Source organism: Carassius auratus, chromosome 44 (assembly GCF_003368295.1).
Source record: "Carassius auratus strain Wakin chromosome 44, ASM336829v1, whole genome shotgun sequence".
In the NCBI taxonomy this organism is placed as follows: domain Eukaryota; kingdom Metazoa; phylum Chordata; class Actinopteri; order Cypriniformes; family Cyprinidae; genus Carassius; species Carassius auratus.
Genome location: NC_039286.1, coordinates 14,863,005 through 14,887,190, shown reverse-complemented (window position 1 = coordinate 14,887,190; position 24,186 = coordinate 14,863,005). Strand labels below are relative to the sequence as shown.

At 35.9% G+C, this 24,186-nt stretch overlaps 1 protein-coding gene across 1 annotated transcript; it reads left to right on the top strand.

The window, feature by feature from the left end:
• Positions 1 to 4,650: 4,650 nt before the first annotated feature.
• LOC113062628 (F-box/LRR-repeat protein 20-like) lies at positions 4,651 to 23,744 on the top strand. The gene is made up of 15 exons (XM_026232606.1): positions 4,651 to 4,804; positions 8,628 to 8,689; positions 8,918 to 8,972; positions 9,271 to 9,345; positions 9,474 to 9,568; positions 10,867 to 10,935; positions 11,010 to 11,105; positions 11,188 to 11,314; positions 12,477 to 12,551; positions 18,018 to 18,148; positions 18,252 to 18,312; positions 18,427 to 18,471; positions 19,589 to 19,645; positions 20,099 to 20,311; positions 22,066 to 23,744. Exons 1-15 carry the CDS (start codon positions 4,763 to 4,765, stop codon positions 22,171 to 22,173), a joined length of 1,311 nt encoding a protein of 436 aa, XP_026088391.1. The 5' UTR covers positions 4,651 to 4,762; the 3' UTR covers positions 22,174 to 23,744.
• Positions 23,745 to 24,186: the final 442 nt, after the last annotated feature.

Below are 24,186 nucleotides of genomic sequence, written 5' to 3'. Positions count from 1 at the left end.
TCTGGCCAAACGGGGTGCATCTCTTCCCCTCTTTGATAATTACGGTAGTAACCATGTTCTGAACATCACATCCTTTCTTTTCTCCCCAGATGTAATCTATATATATATATATATATATATATATATATATATATATATATATATATATATATATATATATATTTATTTATATTTATTTATATTCATTTATCACCAATTAACTGTTTGACAAACACTTCCTGCTTCGATGTCCAGATCTGAATTAAAAAAAATCTCAAACATGCTCCGATGTCCCGATCTGAATCAACCGAGTCGCGAACATGCTCCGAAGTGGCGATCTGAATCAACCGAGTCGCGAACAGGCTCCGAAGTCCCGATTTGAATCAACCGAGTCGCGAACATGCTCCGAAGTCCCGATCTGAATCAACCGAGTCGCGAACAGGCTCCGAAGTGCCGATCTGAATCAACCGAGTCGCGAACAGGCTCCGAAGTCCGGATCTGAATCAACCGAGTCGCGAACATGCTCCGAAGTCCCGATCTGAATCAACCGAGTCGCGAACAGGCTCCGAAGTCCCGATCTGAATCAACCGACTCGCGAACAGACTCCGAAGTGCCGATCTGAATCAACCGAGTCGCGACCATGCTCCGAAGTCCCGATCTGAATCAACAGTCGCGAACAGGCTCCGAAGTGCCGATCTGAAAACTTTGACCAAAGAATGTAAAAAATAACTCCATTTCTCTAATAACTCTATACTCTAATAACTGTACAAATCTATGAAAGACTCAGATCACGTATCTAAAAATAAATCGCTATAGTAAAAGAGAAATAATAAGAGGAGTGAAGTTTCCTACCGTTCTGCTATGTTTGGTTATTATACATTTACTTCATAGTCAGCTTCAGGTACTTCATTTATTATTGTTCAATGAACTGTTTGAAACAAAAAGGGTTGCATTTCAGTAATAATTCTAAATTATCAAAATAAAATATATAAAATAATGGTTTCTATTTTAATATCCTTTAAAACATAATCTATTTGCTGTATTTTCAGCATAATTGCTCCAGTCTTCAGTGTCACATGATCTTTAGAAATCATGAAAATATGATGATTTATTATTAGAACTATTAATAGTTGTGCTACCAAATATTATTTTGCAATCTGTGATACTTTTTTCAGGATTCTTTGATGAATAAAAAGTTAAAATTAAATAAATAAACTTGAGTAAAAGTACAGATACGTATAATAAAATATTACTCCAGTAAAAGTAAAAGTACTAATTTTTCAATTTTACTCAAGTGAAAGTACAAAAGTACTCAATTTGTTATGTACTTAAGTAAAAAAGTACTGAAAGATAGCTGTTTGCAATTTTATATAGGCTAATTTAATTTTATATTAGCAATTTTATTTTTATTTTTTATAATCCTACTGCTCAAAATACCTGGGATTTTTTCCAAAATAACCACTATATGGAGTCAAGATATATTTTTGTTGCTGATATGGACTTGTGTTTTAAAGTGTTTTAAAGTTTGTGGTTCTACAGAACATCACAGTTATATACGACATGATAATAAGGCCTGAAGTTAGGAATAACATTTTAAGGAAAATATAATTATATTTTCATAATGATTTTTCTGAAAAACACCCCTGGCCAAACGGGGTGCATCTCTTCCCCTCTTTGATAATTACTGTAGTAACCATGTTCTGAACATCACATCCTTTCTTTTGTCCCTAGATGTAATCTATATACATATATATATATAGGTGGTTGAATAAAAATATTTGGACATTATTTATAAAAATTACCTCAAGTTAGCACAAGCAAGCCTGTTAGACATTTAGCATCAGCTACAATATTTACTTATTTTCAGTACGGTTATGAATAAACATTCATGTCTGTCTAACGTTACTCGTCTAGTTAATCCAAACAATATACATATGTATAACGTTACTGTTGATACACAATATAAAAACAGACGTCATGGTAGCATTTTAATAAAACTGTTAATATTACGGTAGCGGGGAATTTGGACATGCATGAGTTATTTTATTTAATTTGTGTTAGTTTAAGGTTATTTTATTTTATTTTTTAACCTAAAACACAGAGACGCTGATTGATGTGTCTGCATCGTTTGCACTGGAGCATTTCAGTGGGCTTAAACAGATCACTCTTTACAGCGGATTTAGTTCCCAAACAACTGACAATTTTGACCTAAATTTGATTTTCAGTTACAATAATTAATCCTAAATTTCGACATTAATAACTTACTTTTAGCAACATCAGACGCACGCACGCTCACAAGATCTGCCGGTTCTTACTTCTGGAGACTCGCACTAAACGGTTTATTTGAATCAGTGAGTGGTCGACTCCAGAACAGCTGCAATCGGATCATTCTAATTCGTAAACGAATCGTTTGGTGCGATTCGGGATCCGATTAAAGTTTATTTTGAAAAGACTCAGTTCGTTCATGATGAATCAGACACCGCTTCTGCGTGTCGGAGCACGTGATATATTATAGGGAGTAACGATATGTTTTATGAAATGTAGTGAAGTTAAAAGTACGATCTTATGCTTTGGAATGTAGTGAAGTAAAAGTAAAAGTTACTCAAAATAAAACTACTCCAGTAAAGTACAGATACTTGAAAAATGTACTTAAGTACAGTAACGAAGTAAAGCTACTCCGTTACTGTCCACACTGTTTAATACAGTATAATTTCACCTTCTTAAGCATTTGTCAGCGGGAACATAGGCCGGTTTTGCAGTTGCGATTTTATATATGAATGATAGTTGACTGTTGCTGCCGATATTCGTGTATTAAAAAGGTATTTTCCAAAGAGCTTGGTGTTTTGACGTCGCGCATACATGACGTCAGAATGGTGTTCCATGTCTCTAGCACAGCAACTCGTCCTGAGTGGAAGATATATTTCTTTACTTTTCCCGCAGTGACCATGCTATTGACATTGTTGTTAATTTCTTTGTGTTAAATGGTAATTTTTTTAATCACAAAATAAATAAATAATAATAAATAAAAAATTACATCACATAAATTTATTATTTTTATATCCTGTGTATTTTAAATGTAGATTTGTTAAACTTGCTAAAAGTTTTGTGGCATTTAATTGTAAGTAATTAAACCTATAATCTTAGCACTCACGATTCTAATTCAATTCTTTAAAAAAATCTAACTACCTTTCTAATCTTTTTGGATTCTATCCATTTTCTTGTCATTTATTAAAAAATTATATATAAAAAAAGACCTCTAACATTAGCTTGCTCTAGTTTTCTTTTCTTTTTATTTATTATATTATTTGAACGCCCTTGCTACGTGTACTGCGTTTAAGCTAACTAAGACTTGTTATAGAACTTATATATTATTGCTCTTTTGTTGTTTTTGATTGCTTCCATTGTCCTCATTTGTAAGTTGCTTTGGATAAAAGTGTCTGCTAAATGACTAAATGTGATGTAAATGTAATTATTGTGTTATTTTATTAATTCTGTATTAATATATATTGATATAAACATAATATATATTTATTGATATAAACAAAAAAATAATGATAATAATGAAAGCACCTTTTGATTATCCCCTTTTCTCTAAAACTGGATGCATTTTAAAGTATTTAGGCCTACTGGCAGTATTTTATGATTATTGTGGTTTAAACAAAATACAGACACATTTTATATTGGTGCCTTCAGGATGGTTACATTAAATGAGCATCACGAAGTTGCATACAATCAGGAGGTAATTCTCTGTGGCATTCTTGTCTAAAATAAATTTTAGTTGAAGCGTTCCAATTCACCATATTTGTTTACAGTTCTGCAAAAGTTGAAATTTATAATTTTGAATATAATATCAATAAATATTTTCTTAAATTAGTTTATCTGAAATGACATGAATTTGATTTGTGTAAACGTGGTGGTAAAGGCATTCTGTTTCGTTTGTTTTGGGAAAACGCTGCCTCGTGTTACCACCACGATGACGTCAGATGACGACGACCATATTTGAGTTTTAATTGGCTAGGACAGCTGGAGGCGGGGCCGACTCGCCAAACCCGGAAACGAACATAACAATAACCTGACAATAACACGAAACAAACGATTTGCAGTCTTTACACTTTCCACACAACATTGCGACAAAATATGTCACCTTTTACAAGTACTTTGCACACACTGAACCCAGGAATGTTTCAATATCCTCAACACGTCAGACAAATAAACTTTCGGTGCAAAACTATAACTAGTTCACTGAAATCTGAAATGAAGCTCATATATATATATATATATATATATATATATATATATATATATATATATATATTCCAGTTTGGTAATATGACAACTGAAAATATATATAATTTATTATAAATGACTCTTTATTCGACCTTTAAGACATTTTCTAAAAATATTTTATACTTTCACTGCGGTTACTATCACATCACGCATGGCTTTAAACTATTAGAAATGAATTCAGTCCGACAAATGCGAATGGACAGATAAAGCTGCAATATTTATGAACAATATTGACTATAAGGTGTAGTTTACAGATGGGGAAACTGTCTGAGATCAGGAGGGGGTGGTCCGCAACACAACACGAGATAAACTGGATTCGTTCATACTTCAACCGCTGGGGCTCTTCTGCATCTTCGCCATATACACACATACGCGATGAAATCAAGCAAAAACACGGCATGAGCTCGCCAGAAGCCAGCGGTACCGACACATCTGCCACCTTTTAATAACCGGACGCTCTTCTCCTCTCCGGTTCACCGACTTTGTAGTGTTCGGGATGGGTAAGGAGGTGAACGGCGTCTCTCGGAGTCGCTTTGAGGCGAGTAGCCCATGTTTATTTGCAGATTGACATTGTCGATGTAAACAACCGTGCGTTTTTATTCCTAAACGACTGAAATGATGGAGGATTCTACGTGTTGTCGCGGTAGAAGAGGCCGAGCTTCCGCAATCATACTTATATGAGTTCAGCTCTTCTAATCACTTGTCAGTATGTAAAACACGTTCAGTTATGTATGTTGACCAAAGGCAACATCAAACCCAACGCTATGGCTCTTTAAAGTTGCTATATTTTGTTTTCTGTCAAGTCTACTTTGTATAAACACAACCATTCTTCCAAGCTTAACGAGCCACAAACGCTGCTTTAATGTTACTTTTTTATTATTTTCGTGAAGCAACAGTAGGTTGCGTTCTACGCTTCGAGTGCTTTTATAAATTAAACTGGTTAATTTAGCTGAGATTATAGGAAACGGATAATGGTGGTAGGCCCACGGGCTGAAGTGAGGAGAAAACAGCCAGCCAAAACAAAAGCTGGATATATATACACGGGCCTTTACGCGTAAAAACACGAGTGTATTACAACTCATCACTACTGAGAACAGTTGGGCCTGTTTAAGCAAACATTTAGTTTGTTGTTTACATCGAAGATGCTAGATAAGCCGTGTTTAAACAAGTTTGTGTTTACAACAACTGTGTTTACATCGGGAGTGTCTCAAATCTGAGTGAGCTGACTATCTAGACTGTATATAAGACTCGTGCTGCCGTTTTGGCCGCCTGTGATGCTGTCTAGGTAGGCGACGTACAAGGTTTGAAACAAAGCCTTAATGTTGTGGCACATGGCATTGATGCTATGCTTTAAAATGCTATGTGTTGTCTATAGTTGCTCTTAAAAATCAGATTCAGACATGCAGTGTCAAAGTGAATACATTGTTGGCTAGTTACTGAAGCTTAATTTGTAATATAATGCTCCAGTGTTGATCTACCCTGTAATATGTTTGAATGAAATCTATCCTAAACCAAATTTACCATGGTATCTAGTTTCCACCACATTACCACAGGCATTTAACTCCTTATACAAAATAGATATAACTTTTTTTTTTTTTTTTTTGCCATTTTAACCATTCAGTATTTGATATTATTTTCAAATTATTGAATAACATTATTTTCTGTCCTCTTTGTATGCCATTCTAATTTTTATGATAACAATTTCAGCATAGCTGATGTGAACGAGATATTGCACAAAGTATAGAAGAATGGGAATGAAAAAATAAACTAAGTAATTATAATCACACAAAAAAAGATAATTTGTGATATAATAATTAATGCATTATTGATATCTTATTTACTAGCCACAAATGGCATAAAAATAACATGCATATTTTAAAACCTTAATATTAACATTTGAATGATCTTCCATAATCATAATAGTCAATTATGACTTTACAATAATAGCCCTGACATTTAAGTGGAAATTATGATTACTATGGTTCATTTTTGTTAAGTTGACAAGGCCTAGTTGCAGTATTTCTATCGTAAAGGCATGAATGTAATCAGTATTTAAGAAGCACTACATTGTTATCAGCTTAGCACTGTTTCTTTTTTAAGGATCTGAGTGATTATCTGGATGTTGTTTTGCTGACAGCAGTGTGAGAGTTATATTTACAAATGACTGACAGCTCATCTTATGCTCAGTTGCTTGATTGTTACTGCACAATATTGTTACAATATTACTGAGGAAATTAGGTTGTTTATGGGTAAACAAGGTATAGCCAACAAAAATATCTGAACCAATTAGAGACCTTTTGTCGTGAGATGTTAGCTAATATTACACATGAGATAACAAGAAATGTAATTCGGTAAAATTGTTGTTAGTAGCAGTTATTTATAAAGTGAAATCAGTGCAAGTATATCTAGAAACCATTAAAACAGGTTGAAGTTCTTCTCAAACACTTGCCTGCTAGGAATGTACGTATAAAAAAAAAAAATGTATATAGTATAATTATGTATATTTGTTATTTTAGTACATATATATATATAAACTGAAAAAATAAATACAAATTATATAATTATTATTAAATAATATAATTATATTCTCAGGACAGTACTCCATTACTTTCATATTTTGTCTTTTATTTAATTTTAATAAATTTCAATATTGTTTTTGGTTATGAAGTATGACCTGCACTTGTCTTTGTGAGATTCATACATGTTAGAACAACTACAAGAGCCATTTAGGTATAAAAGGGATTTGGTGAGGAGAAAAGACATCTGGTGATGTGCAGTGTTTCAGATGAGCTGGAAACAAGTGATCAATCATTCCTGGTTTCTAACAGTTTGCAGTCAGACAGCACATGGCTTATCCTTAAACAAACAAACAGATGGAAAGTCGCCCCATACAGAATGGATGGGTGACAAGAGAGAGGAACAACACAAATGAGAGAGTTCATAATAAAGAATAGCTGTAAGCTATCTCACACATTGTTTGTTTCAATGCTTTAAAGGGACTGTTCACCTAAATATGAAAGTTTAGTCATCATTTACTCCCCCTCATGTCATTCCAAACCTGTAATGATGTGCTTTCTTCTGTGAAAACACAAGAGGAGATTAAAGTGAGAAGGCTCATGAGTTGTGAAGCTGTAAAAATACGACTAAAGGCCCATTCACACCAAGAATGAACTATAAAGATAATAATAACTATATTATCATCCGCACCAAAAACAGAAACTATTCATGTGTGCTCCATTATTCTTGGATGTGAGGTAGTCACTTCTTAAAAAAGGGAACATCCGGTCCATTCTGAATTATTCAGCAGGACAATCTGTATCTCTTGTTACCTCTTGGAAAAAAGGTTTTGTGGTTTTATGAGAACAAGACATCTGGTATTAATTTCATGTAGTATATTTGGCACAATGTCAATTTTGCCTGTAGGGCAAAATTCCATCTGTAAAAAAAAAAAAAAAAAGAACTTGGGATTGAAATTCTTTATTTCAGAAAAAAATGCATTATTAAAATACATTCAATTGGCAAATTTCTGAAAACATTTTAAAGTAGTTACCCCAAAATAAAAAATTAAATAAAATAAAAAGCTGAAAATTTACTCACCCCCTCAATGTCATAGATGTAAATGAGTTTCTTTCTTCATCTGAACAGATTTGGAAAAATGTAGCAGTACATCACTTGCTTATCAGTGGATCCTCTGCAGTGAATGGGTGCCGTCAGAAGGAGTGTTCAAACAGCTGATAAAAACATTGTGAATTTGTTTCTTAAAACACAGCTTCTCATGTCTCAGTGTGTTAATTGATGCACTGGAGTCTTGTGGATTACTGTGATGTTTTTATCAGCTGTTTGGACTCTCATTCTGATGGCACCATTTTATCTTGTAATAAAATGACAGCCTCAGTTCTCTCACATGAGAATATGAAGGACACTTTTCAACAAAAAGTGTAACAGAAATGTGGCCAAACAGAATTATTGGTTTCTTGTTGTACATTTTGGGGAAGTCGTGGTCTAAAGGTTAGAGAGTTGTGGGTTCGAGTCTCAGGCTGGCAATACCACGACTGAGGAGCCCTTCAGCAAGGCACCGAACCCCCAACTGCTCCCCGGGCGCCACAGCATAAATGGCTGCCCACTGCTCTGTGTGTGTGTGTTCACGGTGTGTGTGTGTTCACTGCTGTGTGTGTGTGTGCACTTTGGATGGGTTAAATGCAGAGCACGAATTCTGAGTATGGGTCACCATATTTGGCTGTATGTCACTTTGTCACTTTGAAAGAGTGTAATTTGCTGTAGCATACTCTAAAATCCTGTCGTTGACCTTTGAACTCATAAGACAGACAGTTTTATAAAAGCACGTCTTTCTTTGTCCTCAGATGTTCTCCAATAATGACGAGGCTGTTATCAACAAGAAGCTGCCGAAGGAACTGTTGTTACGGTTGGTGTGAAACCATTCAGCACTTCTCTCTCTTCCTGCTTCATTTCCTTATTTTAATAATGTTGTCTTGTCAAAAATCTTAATCATCTCTGTTTTCTTCATCTGACCTTATATGTGCTGTTTTTATAGCATAGACCTGTGATCAAAAACAAATAATGAAGACTTTAATGACCTTCCTATCACAGCCTTTTGTTGATGTTTGCAAATAGTTCTGATGTTTTTCTGCAGAATTTTCTCATTTCTGGATGTAGTCACACTTTGCCGCTGCGCACAAGTCTCACGAGTAAGTGTGATTTCTCAGCACTTTATAGATTATATAAGTGTCTGTTTTGACATTTGCTCAATCCATGGTTTTAAGAGCCTGGAAAAATGGTCACACTGTCAAAACATCTACTATAACATCGTAAAATATTTAGTGGATTAAATGTTGCTTGCAATGATAATTTGTCAGGATGTACAGCTACTTTTGAATGGCTGTCTATGGAGAGAAATGAAAAGAGCTCTTCTAGAATAATAGTTTTAGTGTATATGTATCTATAGTGGAGTATTGAGTTTCTCATTTTCTCTCTCTTTTTTCTCAGTCTTGGAACGTGTTAGCGCTGGATGGCAGTAACTGGCAGCGCATTGACCTCTTTGACTTCCAGAGAGACATTGAGGTGAGTAGACAGTGGTTGCTCTTAAACTAGACAGTTCACATTTTGTTCGAACCACTTAAATACAAGGAATGTCAGACATTATTTAACATGAAAGTTGCTGAAGTTTGTAAAAATCTCTTCATTCACAGGGCCGTGTGGTGGAGAACATCTCAAAACGGTGTGGAGGCTTCCTAAGGAAGTTAAGTCTTAGAGGATGTCTTGGAGTAGGGGACAGCGCTCTCAGGTGAGAAAGAGGGAGCGGCAAAAGGATGAAACTACTCATTCTTGAAGACCCATTTGCAGATAAAAATGAAGACTCAACCTCATGTCGTTCCTTAAGTCTTCAAGACCTTAAAATCATAATTTTTTAAATATATATACATTTACATGTATGCATTTGGCAAAAGGCTTAACTAAAGCAATTTACACTGCTGGAATTTACAATGACGCCAGACTTTTGAACGGTAGCATTCATTTTATCAGTTATATTTTTGAACTTGTATTTTTGCATTGTTTTTGCTGACATTGAGAAATGTCCCTAGTACCCGGCAGATATCATTGAATTAGATGTTTTGAGAATCCTACCTATCTTTTTGTCAACTCTACAGCAGAAAAGACAGACCATACAAATAATTGCTGCCTGTCAACATTTTTGACTTCAGTTTTACCAAATTAAAAGGCAGCTGAAGTTACAGTACTTAAAGGGGTCATATGACATTGCGTCAGTGTCTAAACAAATAGCACATGCTGTCAGTGATTTCAACCACTAGAGGCCGCTGTCGCACTGTACAATGAAAACAGACCCTTCTCAGCCGCTCCAGTAATGGACGCAACCTGAAAAACTATCGCGATGATTTTTTGCCGATAACCGATTGTTTCAGCAATCAACTATCGGTGCCGATTAATCTGTAAAATGGCTACATTGGTCGACCTCTAAAATTACTGATCATAATGACTTATACTGTCTTTTTACGAGTTGTGTTGCGTATCGCACTGTGTAAACGTAAAACCATGTCTGCATTTGTGATCGGAGAAACGACAAATAACAAGCGCTACTCTACACTGCTCAAATCTTGCATTTGAATCATTAGTGGCAGATTCTTTAAATATGAAAACGTACTTACAGGCTTTGAGTCAGAAGCGCCAGACTGTCCCTGCAAAGTTTGAATTGCCCCACTTTATAGAAACAGACACCATATTGTAAGCTATTCTTCTAGAAAACAGTCATTGTCCTCCATAAAATGTGATGCACACATGAGCCGTAGAATGAGCCGTTTTAAGAGGCCGTGGTTGATCTTAAAAGAATATCTCTTATTATCAATGTATCTTACCGGTTTGGAATGACATGAGGTTGAGTAATTAATGACAACATTTCCTTTATTGATTAATAATCCCTTTAATATATATTTAATAATAGTATTGCAAATATGTTCAGTATTGATATCTGGGCTTTACAATTAGACTAAATATATTATTGTGACTTGGAGGGAAATTCAAGCATTGTTTACTGTTTAATATAAAACGTGTTTTTGTCTCCCGCAGAACTTTTGCCCACAACTGCAGGAATATTGAGCTGCTCAGCCTCAATGGCTGCACCAAGATCACTGACAGGTGGGTAAAACCTGTAACGGTGTGTGTCTGTAAGTGTTTTGATCTCTGTTAAACTTCTTTCTTTCTTTTTGCAGTACCTGTAACAGCTTGAGTAAATTTTGTCCCAAACTGAAGCACTTGGATCTTGCCTCCTGCACCTCAATCACAAACCTGTCCCTCAAAGCTCTGAGGTCAGAGGTTGTAGATACACATACTTGCTGGTTAAGCAAAATGCTTCCCTGGGGCTAAACGACTCTGTCTTTGTCATTTTAGCGAGGGCTGTCCATTGCTAGAGCAGCTGAACATCTCGTGGTGTGATCAGGTGACCAAAGACGGCATACAAGCGCTCGTGAGATGTTGTCCAGGACTCAAAGGCCTGTTCCTCAAGGGCTGCACACAGGTCATTCTCTGCTTTCACAACAAATAAGTTGAATTACAAAATTGACTAAAACTTAAATTAAACTGAAGTATTATAAAAATGTATTACTAGCACTACTTCTCATGATATTTTTAACTATATCTAAAATGATAAAAAAAATCAGTTTTGGCATTTGAAATAATTTTAATGAAAAACTTTTAAATACTTTAGAAAATGAAACAAAAATTTGACTAACGGAAATTAGCTGAAGTTGAAGTACGTATTTGAAATAATGCAGATAAAAATGTACATGAAAAACTTTAATTTAGATATTTAGAAAATGAAACAAAAAGTTAGGCTAAATGAAATTAGCTGAAGTAGAAATAGTAAATTTTTTTTGTAATTGATAAATCTGAAATAAAAATGTATTAAAGTCATATGGAGAAATAAAAAAAAGTAATAAAAATTACAAAAGCACATAAACTTACTAAAACAAACTAAAAATAAAACTGAAACTATAAAAACTTACTAAAAGCTAGGTCGGAATATTAATAAATTATATAGTCCTAACCCAAAAGAATGGCATCGGTTGAAACACAAAAAATGAAGCAGAAATAAGTAAATATATGATGAAAAAACGTAAACTTTAAAAACATTAATAAAAATTCTAAATGTGTTATTTCATATTACTAAAACTATTACATAGAGAAATATTTCTAAATATTTGAAATATATTTGAAAGTTAGAAATATTTGTAAAAAAGTAACATAATGACAAAAGCACATTACTAAAATGACTAAAACTTAAACTAAAATAAAATGAAAATATAAAAGTAAAAGCTAATTTAAAATATTACACAAATTAAACGAATTGGCCGCATTCGATTACAAAGTGTAAAAAAATATATGTCAGTTAACCTCAGTTAAAAAGTGTTTCACGTGTTAACATGGGATTTTGCATACAATGACAACTGGACAAGGACAAAAGACACCATAAACATTGTCTGAATGCGACTGTATAGTTTCAGAAGACATCAAATATGTTTAATTTGATGGTAACTGTTCTTATTGATTCTGCAAAACTCCTTATTTTGTATTCTACATAAAACAAAAGAGCATAAAACAACATGAGGCAGAGTAAATAAGTACATTTTTGGGTGACCTGTCTCTTTAAATCCAGTCATTATCTGTCTCTCTCTTTATAGTTGGAGGATGAAGCACTTCAGCATATTGGAGCACATGGTCCAGAGCTGGTCACACTCAATTTGCAGACGTGTTCAGTAAGTCACTCATATTTTTTTTTTCATCAAAAGACAACTGTACTAAACTTAATGGGAAAACTCCCTTTATTTGACTGCATCCACAGCCGTTCACAACAACATACCAGTACCAGAAGCAACGATCGCTCTGTCACATAAGAGTCTTTACTTCCTCTCAGTGTAATATATGCAAACTTGTTACATGTATACAAAATCAGAATGTATAACCTTGACTGAAACTTTACAAACTCCATCTTTTCTTAAAAAAAATATATATATATATATTTCAATATTCAGCACATGCCCTAGGAGCCCTCATTATAAAACAGCAAATCATTCACATCAAATAACCTGTTTTAACAGTTAATTATTAACAGCTCCTTTTTACATGACTCCTGCATTTTTTTTTTTTGAGCTTCCATTGTCCTTCACAAAGTGCCTTAAGTAATTGCAGTGGTGATGCCCCCTTGTTTGTAAGGCAGTCTGCAAGTTGTTCTTTTGTATTACACCACAGCACTCATTCAGCCCTTTGTGTTTGAATAAGATCTTTGATGCTGCTTATTTCCAGACGCAGTCTTTTCTCAGCAACTGATTTTGTGGACTTCAGTGGAACAAGTGAATGATGGTCAGTGACACATATTATTGGTATGGCATGTTCAGTGTCACCAGTAGTCAGCTCAGAGAACATTGCCAATGTTTCACAAGCAAGAGTGCTTCGCACAATCCTCTTGACTCTTTTTGACTGCCAGGAAAGGGGAGAGAACGTCCCGTTTTCTCCCATGAGAACAATCAGATGCCCACCTTGAGTCCCCCCATCTGAAAGATTCCCAAATGAGGCATCACTGTATACAACCATCGTCTTTGCTCAGATATTGGAAGTACAGAACTACCTTTTTGGACTTCAGTTTACACACTATTCTGTTTGCTTCAAGAATAGTCTGCACAGTTGCATTTTTTTATGCTTGATGCTAAGCTGCTGGCATCAAACATTACATCAGGCCTGCTCGGCCTTGCAGCCCAGAGAATTTGGGCTACCTTGGACCTTAGTTGATCTTAGTCAGAGAGACTTGTTCCACAGTTCAAGAAGGATCCAAATGTATGGGCTGCAATGCTTAACCTGTTAGCCTGCACCCAGACGCGGGCGTCCTGTAGTTTCCTGAATGACCTGCATTTTATTGTCCACAGTCTCAAAGTTTATTCCCATGTAACAGAAGCTGTTACACTCCTCACATCAAACTTGAAACATGGATCTGAGATGAGGTATTACTGTTGTGGAGAAACATTGTGTGCCTCCCCATATGAAGTGATCCACATGGCAAGCGAGTACCCCAGTGCGGTCCTGATCTAGCCAATACACAGCAGGATTTACTTGGGACATTGTTTCTCCTGAACTCATGACAATCTCCTTCACTCTGTTATACCAGTAGAGTGACGCATCGGCCAAACCCTACACACATTTTTTAAGCTTCTATAGTTTTCCTTCATTGTTGGCCTCAGGAAGAGGTTTGATATAAAGGTCACAAGACAGCTCCATTCCCTGTAGAAATGCAGATTTTATATCCATGGAGTTAAGTGTCCACTGTCTTTGACAAATCACTTCCACAAGAAGCCAAAGACACTCTGAAGCACATGTTTTGGTGAGTCCTTGTTGAGTTCTGACACCTCTAGCGACCCGACGAGCTTTGGGTACAATCCCCTTCAATGTCCCTTTGTAGGTACAAACCCACCTAGTTGAAATGCACTTTTGTCCCTCATCCTTCACTTCTTCGAAGACACTGTTATCTCTCCAACTCATTATCTCTTCTTGTTTTGCAAAGTCAAATGTTACATCTTTTGTTACATACACATCCTCACATAGATCAATAGAGTCAGTATTAGTAACAGTGGATTCAATTAGAAGATTCTCAACATTCAACATGTCAGCAGACTCTGTACTGCCTGCTACATTAGTGGGCTCAATGAGCAACAGGTTATACCAGTAGCTTTACCTGCATGCCCTAAGATTTTAGCTGTGCACAAAACACATTTTTTCTTTATCTCTGTATTTTACAATTCGTGCTTTTTTTTTTGTAATCTGACAACAGTTTCCAGGTTAGTACCACTGGGTGTCTCTGCACTGTCACTTATGTGCTGTTCTGCTTCATTCTGCCCCATTGTGTCTTCCATTTGCCTCACCTCTTGTTGCATCCAAGTATCTGTTTCTTCTGTCAACTGTCTGTTACTTTCAGCAAGCTCCTGTTTTTGTTCATTGTCTGTGTTCTTTTCTAGGTCAGTCTGTGTGGCATGTTGATCCTCGCTTTCTGTATTCAATTTACTCAGTCTGAAATGATGTACCCTAATGCAAGTCCCTCCATGTCTCACAAATACCACAGCTCCATCCTGACCAATGACCGTTCCTGGTCCTTTCCACTCTCTTGTAGTACACTTTATTAACCATTTCATATTTCTCATCGGTGTGACGTAGTTGCTTCCGTAACGCTCTGCCAATTCTCTCTGAGTGCTCTGCATCCGTAGAAGCCTTTCTTGATGACTCTTTGTGGTACCCTCTAGAGCTGGAGGTTTATCAATCAACACAGATGGTAAGTTGGGATTCTGGCCAAACACTAGCTGATGAGGACTGTAGCCATGTTGCCATAAGAGCCCAGTCCATTGCAGTATGCCAATCACAACCATTACTAGTTTTCACTTTCATTATGATTTCAATGAGTGTTTGATTGTGTCGCTCCAGAAGTCAATTGCTCCACGGACTATATGCAGCTGTTGTTTTCACTTCTATGTTGAAGTTTTCCACCATATATTTCACCTCGTCATTATTAAATTCTCCCCCATTGTTGCTAAACAGTTTCTTGGGTGGCCCATGTATGCTTATCCAGTCATGGAGGAAATGTTTTCACTATTTCAGAAGATCGCTTTGTGGCCAGAATGCTGTCTGCACTAAAGCGAGTAAACCGATCAATTAAATGGAGATACCACACACCTGGCTCAAATTCATGCAAATCTGCAGCCACTGTTTCGTTGTACTGTGATGCCAATAACAGGCTTTGTTTTAGCGTTACTATGTTTTTGGCATACCTTACACTCATAATTTTTTTACAAGATGATGCTGCATTCTTTATCTTTACTTTTGGAGATGTGTAGAAGTTGCTGCAATTTATCGTCAGAAGCATGTCCAAATTGTTTCTGAAACTTCATCAGGATGTGCTCATTTTATCCGAGATTATTAGGATTTCATTCTCATTCTCATTCCTTTCCTCTTCAGCAGTTGCCAAGATATGCTCACTACATTGCATGTCTTTAGGGCTACTTTTGTTCTCCGTTATGTTTACAACGTAATGATCAGAGCTTGTAAACTCAAGTTCTACAGGTTGATTAAACATTTTTTTATTTCTAATACTGTTCCTGCTCTTTTCAAGGAGACTTTGCTTAAGAGTAATGGAATGTTATCTGGATCAACTTCAGTCTCAATTTTGCACTTGATCTGTCAAATCTTTGCAGAATCTTTCAACTTTCTGTTGGAATGGACTACTTTACCATCTCCAAACCTAAATGGTCTATGGCTTTGTGTTTCTGTCTTCCTCAAATCTGTTGTCTCCTTTTGACTCGGCTCAGTGATGTAGTGAGTAAGCCACTCTTGTCCACACACAGTTCGAGTGCATGCAGTGTCTATTATTGCAGATCGAAAACATTGAGTCATAAGGATTTCTGCTTCAGAGTGTAATTCTTCTGTAAACAGAGCAATGTTGCACTCCTCTACGTTAGTCTCTTTACTGTCTTCAGTCAATTTGATTTGCTCACCTTTGTGTGGGCAGTGGAATGTACTTTGACACACTGCACATTGTGATTGGCCATATCTCTCCACAGGGTCCAATTCTCTTTAGTGCCAACTTCATTGATGCAAAAGTCAGATCTGCACATGCTGTTAAAGCTAACTGTCAATCCCAGCATGCAGTGTCCAGCAGCTTAAAAGCTAATACTGCATCAGGAATTTCCATTTTATACTTGCTCATCCGAGAGTAGCATTATTCAAAATCGATTATATAGTCTGTCATGGAAACATTACTGTCTCTCACTATATGATCAAAGCTCATATAAGCTTCATATGTACAGTCCTTTTCTTCCTTGAGGAACAAATCATGTTTCGCTAGTAAAGTTGTCATGCCAGTGTCTGCGTTCAAATCGTCTGCCGGTATTTCCATCGCAGCTTCTCTCGCTCTTCCTGACAGTGCCAAAGCAACAGCGAGCGCTTGTTTACTTTCCGTAACTCTAGTCCAAATTCCGACTTCATTGTTCCAACTTCCGTATGGATTCCCTTGTCAAAGGGTGGAACTTTGTAATTGCTAGCCATCCTCTGTGACCAATGTTATTCATCAAAACACACCTGTTTTAAACTTTATGGATAACTCCCTTTATTCGACTGCAACCATAGCCATTTACAAAAACATAACGGTACTGGAAACAGCAATTTCTCTCACATTAAAATCCTTACTTCTAGGGTTGTGCAAAAAATCGAATGCGATTTTCATGCACATCTCATCAGTAAAGACGCTCCTGTAATTAGAAGTTTATCCCCAGCACATGCGTTCAGATCAGGGTTGCCAGGTTTTCACAACAATTCCTGCCCAGTTGCTTCTCAAAACTAGTCAAAAACTAGCCCAATCGCGCTTCCAGAAGGTTCCCCGATTAAAAAATTGCTTCCCGGGGTTAAAATATACTTTTTTTTTTTTTTGCATGGTAGCCTTGGTAAAATTCGCATTTTAGGGGCTAAATATCACGTTATTTGTATTGGGGTCGCTTTGACCCACGGACATGAAACACAACCACAGACTTGGCAACACTGGTTGGCATTTACTACATCAAGCCGTAATTCACTGACAATCTACACAAAATCGATGTTAAAATCGCAGGTGATTCTTTGTCGATTTTGAAAACGATTTTGTGTTAGTTGTCGGTAGACTACGGCTCTATGTAGTAACTGCTGCTCCACCTGAACCAGTGTTGCCAAGTCTGCGATTGTTTTTAGTGTCCACGGTTTGAAGCAACCCCAATACCAACAACGTGATATTTAGCCCCTAAAATGCGAATTTTACCAAGGCAACCCTGCTAAAAAACGTATATTTTAACCCCGGGAAGCAATTTTTATCGGGGAACCTCCCGGAAACGCGATTTGGCTAGTTTTGGACCAGTTTTAAGAAGCAACTGGGCAGGATTTGTTGTGTAAACCTGGCAACCCTGATCTGAACGCACGTGCTGGGGATATACTTCTAATTACAGGAGCGTCTTTACTGATGAGATGTGCATGAAAATCGCATTCAATTTTTTGCACAGCCCTACTTACTTCCTCTCAGTGTAATATATGCAAACTTATTACATGTATACAAAGATCAGAATGTATAACCGTGACTGAAACTTAACAATATTCACTCGTACATGGGATGTCCAGAAGATGGGTTCCTCATGCAGGTCTGTCTCTGTGTGTGAATCGAGCAGCAGATCACAGATGAAGGTCTCATAACCATCTGTCGCGGGTGCCATCGGCTGCAGTCTTTATGCGTGTCGGGATGTGCAAACATCACAGACGTGATTCTCAATGCCTTGGGCCAAAACTGCCCTCGCCTCAGGTGTGTAACCCACATATCAGCTGATAAATTTGCATGCGTTCCCCCATAACCCAGTTTTTCTCCTCTTTTGAACGATGCATCATTGATCTCCGTGTCTGTGTAGAATATTAGAGGTGGCTCGCTGCTCTCAGCTTACAGATGTAGGCTTCACCTCACTTGCACGGGTGAGTAAACAATCCCACAAACACACTGCACAGCTCCAACCTCCCTCTGTGCTGATCCTCCAGAGCTTTTATCAAACACAAAGCAGACCTATCATTTCCCTTCATGTTTTCCAGAATTGCCATGAATTAGAAAAGATGGATTTAGAAGAGTGTGTACAGGTGAGTGCAAATAGGTTGCTCTTCAGAGAGTGTCGCATAACAAAAAAGTTAAAATGTTGTTACATACAGTATTTAAATGTTATTAATTCTGCATTAAGAACATTACATTTGGAATTTTTTTGTTGTTGTTTTTGTGCAACGAAGTGTTCAGTGGATTCTGCCTGATGATAATGTTGAAATAAATCTAGTGGAATTTTAAAATAGGTGAAATTGTAATGGGGACTTTTAAGAGAAGCAATGTGAAAAGTACAGATTATTTTTTTATAAAAAAATGAAGGAATTGGATATTTTATAATAAATACTTGTTTATTCATTCTGAATCGAAGTCATACAAAAACAGCTATTTCTCTTTTGAGAAATATTTTCCTAATCAGAAAAGCTTTTAAATTGTTAGCCTGATTGTATCCTGTATTTACAAATGTTAGGTTTTTTTATTGTTTGTGTTTTTTGGGTGTTTAGTACTGCTAGATTGAGGGAACCTGGAAGATCAGCATTGAGACATAACAAAGAAATGCAAGTTCTCTGGCCAATTCTGAGAAAAAAAGTCTAAAAATGAAATTGATCAAATTCTGACTTGTCTTTTTTTCTCCTCAAAATATTGAGTGTACCTCTCACAATGAATGATGTTTTTTCTCCGTATTGCAAGGGAAAAAGTCAGAATTGTGAGATTAAAAGTCACAATTACCATTTTTATTTCTTAGCCGAGAAGAGGCTTTTATAGCTAGAAGACCCCCTAGATCAAATGTTTTCATTGTAGACATTTATTTTGGACAGAAATTGACACCGATATACAACAATGTAATTATCACATTGAAAACTCGGTAGCACTTTATTTTACAGTCCTGTTCCTTATGTACATACGATGTACTGATTATAGTAATTACAATAACTATGTAATAACTAGGTACTAACCCTGAACCTACCCTTAAACCTAACCCTACCCCATGTAGTTACCTTGTGTTACCAGAACTTTCTTAGATAAATACACTGTAAGTACACTATAAGTACATGTTAGTACACGTACTGTAAAATAAAGTGCAACCGAAAACTCTACTCCCCTGCTACATGGCTTTATTTTCTCTCTCCTATTAATACAATTTTACATCTTCCTCTATAGATTACAGATGGGACGCTCATCCAGCTATCTATACACTGCCCTCGACTCCAGGTTCTGGTAAGGTTAAAAAAACTAAACTAAATTTTAAAATCAGCATGAAATTAAAATTCTGTTTTTTAAATGCATGTTATAGATCTTTATTATAACAACTTATTTGTATGTATGGTTTTATGCCATTTTATTTGATCACAATACAGAGGAAAAACCTGTCACTGCTTCCGTTTCATCAAAGCTTTGATTAGTGCTGTCAATTTAATGCTTTAGTGTGATCAATTATTTTATAAAAAATAAAACGATATAAAATGAACATATTACCATCATGATATAGCCCACTCTTCTGTCTGCAAAGTTTTGTTGCAAAATAATTTGATTCATTGGAATATGACAGAGCTCAGTTTAAATTTGTAACTGATTGGCATGCCTAATTGTAACATTTTCAAGTTGTCAACTCAACAGTAATTTATGTGACGTTTCTTGAGTGTTATGGACTTGTTCTCTGGCGTGGTTTAGAGTTTGTCTCACTGCGAGCTTCTCACTGATGATGGCATCAGGCAGCTGGGCAGCGGACCCTGCGCTCACGACCGTCTGGAGGTGATCGAGCTCGACAACTGCCCGCTCATCACAGACGCGTCATTAGAACATCTGAAGATCTGCCACAGGCTGGACCGCATCGAGCTGTACGACTGTCAGCAGATCACCCGCGCCGGCATCAAACGCTTGAGGGTAAGCCCCGTTTCCACAGTGTATAATCGTTTCTAATCTTGTGGATGTTACTAAAAATAAAACCTTTTAGGATACAGATTTAGGATTGATTTGCAGTGAGAAATGCATTTAAATGAGTAAAGAAAGTATAAACATTTCACTAAAATAGATGATGCATCACACTAATTTGGATCCATTCACTGTGATTTTGGTTCAGTTCATAATTTATTATAAAAAAGTGGTGCAAATATAAATGTAACTGGAGAAACGATTACAATTAAAAATGCATCTGAATACTATGATTTGTTTGTTTAAATAACTCATTAAATATTGGAATCGGAGTAACCCTAGAGTTTTTTTATTTATTTATTTTTTTTAAAACAAGGAAAAAATTTAGAATTATTTAAACCATTGCACATATTTTTCTAAGCAAATGACCATACATTTTGTACACTTACATTTTATCATTTTATAAAATGAATGAATGTTCATAACTGATGGATGGACATCTATGCTCGGGTAAAGGACATCAGCAATCCGGCGCAGAGAAAAGAAAACTAAAGAAAGTAAAATAATAATAATAAAACACAGGCATTAAATTGGCTTGACGCAAATTTAAAGCTCAATAGCATTTGAGGAGAAAGACTTGCAGTCATAAAACAATTGTAATGTGTTCATTTATGTGCCAGCTACAATGCAAACCTTATACATTTTTAATATATATTAAAATAAATTATAAATCATTTAGGAAAAAACGAAGGCCCGTTTATCACTTTCAGGCACATTCCTGTGAAAGTTTTTTTTTTTTTTAAGGTTCTCTTACAAAATTACCCATGGTTTTAACAATGACACCACAAATCATTGTTCTTGTAGCCATTTTTGTTGTTGTTGTTGCTATATAAATAGACCTAAGCCATCAATAGCCTTTAAAATGACTTAAAATGCATTATATAAAAAATAATGAGGCAATAATGATTGGTTAATAATAACACTGTTAAAATACATAATGTAAGCAAATACAAAATAAACTATTTATGTACATGTTATTACAAATGCCATGCGATTGCTGCTGTTACACTTACAGGACGATCAAATCCTTGTTTAGGCTACTGACCAAACATTTAATTTAAATATTCACTAAATCTTTCATTTTTGGACACCTTTTATAGATGACACAGCCTTTATAATTTCTTCAACAAAAAACATGCACATCCCAACCCTTACAAAAATAAACCATGGTTTTATCTTAGTAAAACTGCTTAGTTTCCTTTTCCATGATTTCTGAATCCTTGAGACTATAAAATAAATTAGAGTCATAATAAAGTTATAGCCACAGGTAAATGTCGAGAGCTACAACTGTAATTTGTAAATAATACAATTTATTCATTTACTTTTTTATTTTATTACAGTTCTATTTTCACTCCTATAGTAGGTGTTTTTTCCATCATCATATTTAAGGAAGGGGGGCACAACAATACAATCCTGCTTATGGGCACCCATTTGGCCAGCAGCGGCCCTGGATATTGTCTATCATGTATCAGTTTAGACTTCAGTTGTTTTCACCACCATGCAGAATTGCTGTATTTTCTATCATATTTAAATGTTTATTTATGGAAACATTTAGTTTGAACAATTTAGCATTCATTATTTAGTACTTGTAGGGTGGAAAGGTTATCATATGCTAATGAGCTTCCGTCCTCGTGTTCTTTTTTTTTTTTTTTTTTTATTGAACACAATTTTTTAATCATTTTCCTGTTTTCTTTCATCCTCTGTAGACTCACTTGCCCAACATTAAAGTTCACGCCTACTTTGCACCTGTGACTCCCCCTCCATCGGTGGGCGGGAGCCGCCAGAGATTCTGTCGCTGCTGTATCCTTCTATGATGTTAAATGGACTGTGCGTCTTGACCTCTCACCCCCTGATCTACCTAGAGCACATGCTGGTGTGTCCCTGGGTCAAATCGGATGGGAGTGACGGAGAGACAAACCCGACACCCAGTCATGAGCTTTAATCAACACTACAGTCCATTCAATGACTCTATACTAGACTTTTATGGTAATTAAAGTGGACGACTTAGGGAATGTGCTACTTGGTTCATCAAAAACTATTTGGAGAAGAGAACTAGGGGGCTTTTTTGAAAAATAGAAGGCCACTACTCAAATGGACCACCTCAATTTGATTGGAGATCATGGTAAACAGGAGATGTTCATCCGGTAACCAGCTCATGGATTCATGCCTCATCTATAACACACGGTAACGGTGGTCTTTAACCTGTGAGCCCCTGAGGAACACACACTCAAACACATCTCTCACGATACACACATATTCTGTCTTTCTCTCTGTCTGTGCTGCTCAGTGGCTTTTTTTAAACTTGGAGCAGAGACTGAATGTTTTTTCGAAGCATGATTGTCTTCCAAGTCTTGCTTTTTTTTGGGTCTTTACCTGAAAATCTCTTCAGAAGGGGTCAGAGTTTCAGCTGGCGGTGGAGATGCAGGGGCAGATGTGAGGGTAATGATTTAGGCTGGAAGTAAATGAGGCGAGAGGGAAAACGGGAATTGTATTGAGCTGATTGTTGAACGAGCGTCACGCATGATATTACAGCATCACTAAGCAGAGTATTTGAAGTGTGTGTGTGTGTGTTTGAGAAAATCTGTCATTCGTGACGACTGAGAGAACGGCAGTGGGCTTCATTCATGAAACGAGCAGAATTAATTTCTCTCTTAAATCCATTAGTTACCTATGGGCACATTTAACCTGTGGTTTAAGAAAATAAACACCCTTAAAACACACTTTCTTCACATTTTCAATAAGTGTGTGTGTATGGTTAATCGCACATTAGAAATGAACATTTCAATAAAATAACTATAATAATTTGAGATTTTCATATTGTAATGCATATTTTCACATCGAATCTCCAAATGAATGCAACTTAAAGATTGTATACTTTTAAATATTTGTTTAGGAATCTTTTTTACTCTTAATGAAGGACAGTATTAGCAATACCATTGTGAAATTATTTTTTTCCCCCTAATTTCTGAGAATAAAATAATTGTTTACCTTTATATCAATTTTTAATTTGCACATAAACTCATGATAAATGTCACATTTAGCTTAATATTTAACTGCCTTTTTATTTGTTCTCATCTCATATGTCATCTCGGACAATCAATGAACAACTCAGATGTGTGACAAATATTAAATTATGTTTATTATGAAAGAAACTATGTTTATATCATAATTCGTTTTAGCTACATTGCTAAAACTAATTAAAAATGTAGTTAAAACTAAAAATATTATTTCTATGATGGTTTTTTCTAGTTTTTGATCAAAAGTCTGGGTCAATATGTATAAACATTTGAAAAGCAATATAAATGTTTTAGGCAGGATAGTAGTTACATTAATTACATTCTAAGTTACATTACATTTAGCTGACGCTTTTATCCAAAGCGACTTACAATTGCTATATATATCAGAGGTCGCACGCCTCTGGAGCAACTAGGGGTTAAGTGTCTTGTCTCACAGTGGATTCGAACCCGGGTCTCTCACACCAAAGACATGTGTCTTATCCACTGCGCCAACACCACCCCTAGTAAATAAATAAATAGTAATAATAATATAATAAATTAATTAATAATTATTAATAGTAAATAGTAAATTTTTAAAGAGAGCTTTAAACTTAAGATATAAAGATATAAAGTTGTCATAGCTGGAGAAGCAGTTTTTAAGTAAATTAAAATGTTTGAAGGAATGGTTTTACACAGAAATGAATCTGTTCTTGTGTTTCATGAATGAGGCCTGATTGTTCTTCATCCATAAAAACAAAGCGAGCAAATAAGAAATCAGCCGTAAGCATGTACTTTATAATCAATGCGCTCGTGAATCATCCACTGGCTTGT

Bases quoted from the DNA above. Each gene is read 5' to 3' on its own strand.
- LOC113062628 (XM_026232606.1), top strand. From the start codon at position 4,763: ATGGGTAAGGAGGTGAACGGCGTCTCTCGGAGTCGCTTTGAG. The intron at 8,690-8,917 runs GTTGGTGTGAAA...GTTTTTCTGCAG, and splicing joins CCGAAGGAACTGTTGTTACG to AATTTTCTCATTTCTGGATG. The intron at 8,973-9,270 runs GTAAGTGTGATT...CTTTTTTCTCAG, and splicing joins GCTGCGCACAAGTCTCACGA to TCTTGGAACGTGTTAGCGCT.